The sequence below is a fragment of the Oncorhynchus nerka genome, linkage group LG9a, assembly GCF_034236695.1.
Source record: "Oncorhynchus nerka isolate Pitt River linkage group LG9a, Oner_Uvic_2.0, whole genome shotgun sequence".
Taxonomy (NCBI): Eukaryota; Metazoa; Chordata; class Actinopteri; order Salmoniformes; family Salmonidae; genus Oncorhynchus; species Oncorhynchus nerka.
Genome location: NC_088404.1, coordinates 42,113,366 through 42,119,365, shown reverse-complemented (window position 1 = coordinate 42,119,365; position 6,000 = coordinate 42,113,366). Strand labels below are relative to the sequence as shown.

Genomic DNA, 6,000 nt, shown 5'->3' with positions numbered 1-6,000 from the left:
CGGCCAGGATCTGCCATTATCAACGGCGACCCTGAAGCAATTAGGGTTAAGTGCCTTGCTCAAGGACACATTGACACATTTTTCACCTTCTCGGCTCGGGAAATCGAACTGGCCCAATGCTCTAACCACTAGGCTACCAGCCAGACACAACCAATGAGTTGTCTCAGGCAATCACAGAGTACCCCCCCCCCCCCCACACACACACACCTACCTACACATCACCTGTGGGATGCCTGCTTTCATCAAGTACTATACATGTGGTCTCTATGTAAATGAGCTCTGTCATGTAGGTATCCATGTGTGAAGGAGTATGAATAAGTAATGGTAGGATGTCTGTGAGAAGCATTGGGTCTCCGTTTTGCTGTCAAAACCAGTTGGTAAACACACTTACAAGCCCTGTATGGGCTCTTACAAGCAATAAAACTTCATGTGATGGCAATTACAGTAACGGCTTTATTAAATTAGTGCAAAAGACAGACATAACTCACTCAAAATGTCACATTTTTCTTGCTTTATCGGGACTCATGGGGTCTTCCACACAAACCCACACACACTTTTTTTTTTACGAGTGCAAAAAAACGAACCACCAATTCACTACCTTCCTTGACCTCTTTGTGTGACTCAGGGGGAGGCGGTACTAGTGTCAGAGAAACAAAACCATGTAACACAAGGCAGACAGATTGCTAATCAGCAAAGCAATTCAAGACTCCAGATTAAAATTAATCACAGATTCTCAAAAAACTGGAGATGTACATTAAAAATAGTAAAACACACCGATAGCATTAGAAATAGTGCCTAAAGTCCACAAAAATTTGTATCTTTTTTCTGTGGGGGTAATTGAAGAGCCGGCAGTCCAAATACATAAGTTAATTAATATATTTGTACAATGGTAAAAAATAAAATATATATAGTGTACTTTTTTGTAAGTTTCACACCGTTACTATAAAGATATATTGTTTTCCACTCCATGACAACTAATGCAATAGAAACAGAACGAATCAAAAAAGACTCCAGAAACTTCTGACTTGAGAAGGCTTATGGCTACCACCTTGCCCTAACCACAACCACTGCAGACAAAAACTGTTTTTTTCTCTCATTACAGTAGGAAACAAGATCAAATACACTCGTCTGTGACGAGAAAATAAAGTAATACATCAAAAAGTCAATGCTGTTCCTCATCCAGTATCCAGTAGCTCAGACTATGCAGTGTTTCCTTGCCCAGCGAAAGAGTCCATTCAGGCGGTGGTGTCCGTGACAACAGAACCCACAGAGATGGACGGAGGAGACAGGCAGGCGAGGGGTGGGAGAAGGATGGGCGAGGGAGAAGACCAGGGGCAAGAACAACTGTTCAGGGGAGGGGGAACAGAGCTAGGGGCGGTAGTGGACGGAGAGAGGGGTGGGGAAGAGGTGAAGGGTGGTAACTAAAAGCTGGTGGGGAACGGGGGGGGGGGGCTGGATAAGATAATGTGAGAAACCCAAGAAGCTTAATACCACAGAGGGCCAGTTTGAATTGTGTTTTTGTGTAATTGTTTGCTAGTTGTTTTAGTTATGGTGAGAGGTCTTCTCTCCTTAGGCTTGATGGCGTAGGTGAGATATGCTGTTTCTCTTCAGTGTTGCAAGTAGACTACAGTAGGTTTCATCACAATTTACAGGCCTGGTAAGAAAAGAGAGAATAGTGGATAGAAAGTGAAAAAGCAGAAGAGAGAATGTCAGGGACAGGAAGAGAAAGATAAACAGATAGTCAAGGGCATCGTCAACACAGATCAGTTGCAATCAATTACACAAGACAGGTGATAGGTATCCTACATTAAACATTCAGGATGGAGAGAACAGAGAAGATTGAAATATACACCCTTGGTACACATTTAGACAGAATAAAGAGACTCAATTATTGGTCTGTGTAAAATGGCCATGGAAACATTTGAGAGCTTGACAATGACATGTGCTCCTCTGTCACGCCCTGCTGAATGGAACATGTATTTATTTTCTATAGTGGTTACAGTGCATTTGGAAACTATTCAGACCCCTTGACCTTTTCCACATTATGTTACACTACAGCCATATTCTAAAAATGCATTAAAACATATCCTTAGCAATCTACACACAATAACCCATAATGACAAAGTGAAAACAGTTTTTTGAATTATTTGCAAATGTGTAAAAAATAAAAAACAGAAATACCTTATTTACATAAGTATTCAGACCATTTGCTATGAGACTCGAAATTGAGCTCAGGCGCATCCTGTTTCCATTGATCATCCTTGAAATGTTTCTACAACTTGATTGGAGTCCACCTGTGGTAAATTCAATTGATTGGACATGATTTGGAAACGCACACACCTGTCTATATAAGGTCCCACAGTTGACAGTGCATGTCAGACCAAAAACCAAGCCATGAGGTCGAAGGAATTGTCCGTACAGCTCTGAGACAGGACTGTGTCGAGACACAGATCTGGGGAAGTGTCCCAACATTTAATATTTTTGCAGGATTGAAGGTCCCCAAGAACACAGTGGCCTCCATCATTCTTTAATGAAAGAAGTATGGAACCACCAAGACTCTTCATAGAGCTGGCCGCCCAGCCAAACTGAGAAATTGGGGGAGAAGGAGTTTGTCAGGGAGGTGACCAAGAACCTGATGGTCACTCTGACAGAGCTCCAGAGTTCCTCTGTGGAGATGGGAGAAACTTCCAGAAGGACAACCATCTCTGCAGCACTCCACCAATCAGGCCTTTATGTTAGTGGCCAGACAGAGCCACTCCCGAGTAAAAGGCACATGAAAGCCCACTTTGAGTTTTTCAAAAGGCACCTAAAGGACTCTCAGACCATGAGAAACAATATTCTCTGGTCTGATGAAACCAAGATGGAACTTCTTGGCCTGAATGCCAAGCATCATGTCTGAAGGGAACCTGGCACCATCCCTAGGGTGAAGCATGGTGGTGGCAGCATCATGCTGTGGGGTTGTTTTTCAGCTGCATGGACTGGGAGACAAATCAGGATTGAGGGAAAGATGAACAGAGTAAAGTACAGAGAAATCCTTGATAAAAATCTGCTCCAGAGTGCTCAGGACCTCAGACCGGGATGAAGGTTCACCATCCAAAAGGACAACGACCCTAAGCACACAGCCAAGACAACTCAGAAGTGGCTTCGGGACAAGTCTCTGAATGTCCTTGAATGGCCCAGCCAGAGTCTGGACTTGAACCCGATCGAACATCTCTGGAGAGACCTGCAAATACCTGTGCAGCGATGCTCCCCATCCAACCTGACAAAGCTTGAGAGGATCTTCAGAGAAGAATGTAGTGTCATACCGAAGAAGACTCGTGGCTGCAATGGCTGCCAAAGGTGCCTCAACAAAGGGTCTGAATACTTATGTAAATGTGATATTGAAGTTTTTTATTTTGTATTTGCACAAATCTCTAAAAACTGTTTTTGCTTTGTCATTATGGGGTATTGTGTGTAGATTGGTGATGGAAAAAGCTATTTAATCCATTTTTGGAATAAGCCTGTAACGTAACAAAATGTGGAAAAAGTCAATGAGTCTGAATACTTTGCGAATGCACTGTATGTATCACACTAGTCCTAAGGCTAGCAGGAAAAACACACATGAGTTGCAGCCTGGTGCCTTTATATGTACACAGAGTCATTTATAAGAAGTTACATAAAAATAGGGTAATAAATATATATATATCTTATGGTGAAATAAATCAGATTGATACACAGACTGTGGGTACAGTTAGTGCTGCTAGCTAATCCTTTCTTCACACAGACATGTGTTCCACACACACGGCGTTATGAAATGTGAGTTGTTATCGATCCAGCTGTCTGTCTCCCTCTGCCATCTCTCATTCCTCTGTTCTGTCACTGTGGGCTCTACTCAGAACTCCGTCTCTGTCTTTCTCTCTCCATTATGACATGTAGCCTCTGTATTAGTATTGGTTGTTTTTCAGCCATGTCTGGACCGTAAGGACAGCCCCTCAGGACCATGGGACTGATCCTGCCTGAGCTCGTGTAGGAGGGTGTCATTCCTGTTGCTAGTGGAGACAGGCACTCTCTCTGCTGCAGAGCAGCCGTGCTGTTGCTCAAGGTCTGTATGCTACACAGATTCTGCTATTAGAATGAGGAGGTATTGTAGCGGCCATTTCTTTAGCCCATAGAAAAGGCATTTTTATATCTGATCTACAGAAAGAGATGAGATTGCCCATCTATACATGGAGAGTTAAGTTCATGATGTGCTCAAGGGTCCAGCTTTCTTTAGCAAACTAAACGTCAAAAGATTTTCCTTCACTGCTGATCGACAAGTGAAATGCATGCAGTACAAAATAGTGTAAAAGAGATATGTAAATTAAAATGATTCCACCACTCTTACTTTCCTTGATAAATTGGGTATACACAGTTAGATTCAAATCAAATCCAATTGTATTAGTCACATGGTTGAATACAACAGTGAAATGCTTACTTACGAGCCCCTAAACAACAATGCAGTTAAAAAAAAAATATATAAAAAAATTATGAATAAGAAATTAAAGTAACAAGTAATTAAAGAGCAGCAGTAAAATAACAACAGCGAGGGGGGTAATGCAAATAGTCTGGGTAGCCATTTTATTACATGTTCAGGAGTTTCACTGATTTGTATTCAGCTCCCTTTCCCCTTTGTGTGTGTGTGTGGGGGGGGGGGGGATTAAAACTTTTCTGTTTTATTTTAAGTGAAATATGTCTTTCTCTTTATCCATCTGTCTTTGCTCCTCTCTCTCCACTGTGTCCTCAAAATAAGTTTAGAGAGTGGTTTTGAGAAATGTGAACTGTAATTTTGTGAGACATTCTGAAATGAATTGGCCCTTAGACATCCCAAAATTTCGAAACGATCGAAGTGGGCCTGATTTGATGGGGGATATATCTAATGGGAGGAACTATAGATTTTTTATTTTCACAGTTGTTTTTCACTGGGCCTCTTTTCTACTATGCTGCTCTAAGTGATTCTGAAAAGGAACTATAAGTTGAATAACACTCTGGAGCACAGCGAAGACACTCATGCTTCAGAGATGTGTTTTGCGAATGTAATGAGACTCTGGGAACCTTTATCCACGTGTGCAGGCCTTGAAACATACCAATTCTTTCCCCTCTGGCTAAAAACTCACGTCCTGAAAAATGAAAATAAACAGCTAAATCAATTCACCTCAGCTCTCACATGGAGGCAATAAAGTCAGGCATGGAGCGGATAAGAGAGACTCTTACCCCCACCAATCTGAGTGAAAATGGGAAGGGAAATGTGACCAGCACACCTGCTGTACCTGGAGAGGCTGAGATGTGGAGGGAATGATGGAGAGAGAAAGAAAGAGGGGAGAGAGAGAGAGAGAGAGAGAGAGAGAGAGAGAGAGAGAGAGAGAGAGAGAGAGAGAGAGAAAAAGATTGAAAGAAGGATAGGAAGCAGAGAGAGAGAGGGATAGAGGGAGACAGAGGGCTGTTTGATCTAATCAACATCACCTTAATTGGGTGAAAGTGCTACTGGCAGAAGTCAGCTGGAGTTGGGGCAAACATAATAACTCACACGCTGCCCTCGTAAAATCCAGTCCAGAATAATTACCATCCTCCCTGCCTGTGGATCTACCCTTCCTTCTCTCCTCCATCTTCATCTCATTCTCAATGTCAATATGTCAGGAGACACGTCTCACAGCATACAGTGAGCCATATCCAATATCTGCTCCATTTGTAAAGAGAAGGAGGAGTGTAGTTTGCCCTTTGAAAGTCTAATCATATAGCAACAACCCTCACTGTCACTCTCTGCTTCCCATTATGACTTTAAAGTGAGTAGTTCTGACAACTAGAACAACTAGAAACATTTGCGTTTTATAGTATGATAAAAAGATATGTGCTGTTCAAATTATCCTTTGCCAAACCGACATGGCACCGACAGACATGGCAGCTCTGCTTCCAGCTCCTAAGCAACTTTGCAGTATTTATGTTATTTCTTACATTATTTAGCCCATAATGTTTTTTGTGTTATTA

The 6,000-nt window shown here is 42.1% G+C and overlaps 1 protein-coding gene across 1 annotated transcript in view; it reads right to left on the bottom strand.

Annotated features, from left to right (window-relative positions):
* Positions 1-435: 435 nt before the first annotated feature.
* cdh13 (cadherin 13, H-cadherin (heart)) overlaps positions 436-6,000 on the bottom strand; it is a 554,022-nt gene continuing 548,457 nt past the window's right edge. Inside the window, exon 14 of the mRNA XM_065022614.1 lies at positions 436-1,654. Coding sequence (XP_064878686.1) covers positions 1,647-1,654 — 8 coding nt within the window. The 3' untranslated portion in view covers positions 436-1,646. The remainder of the gene's footprint in view (positions 1,655-6,000) is intronic.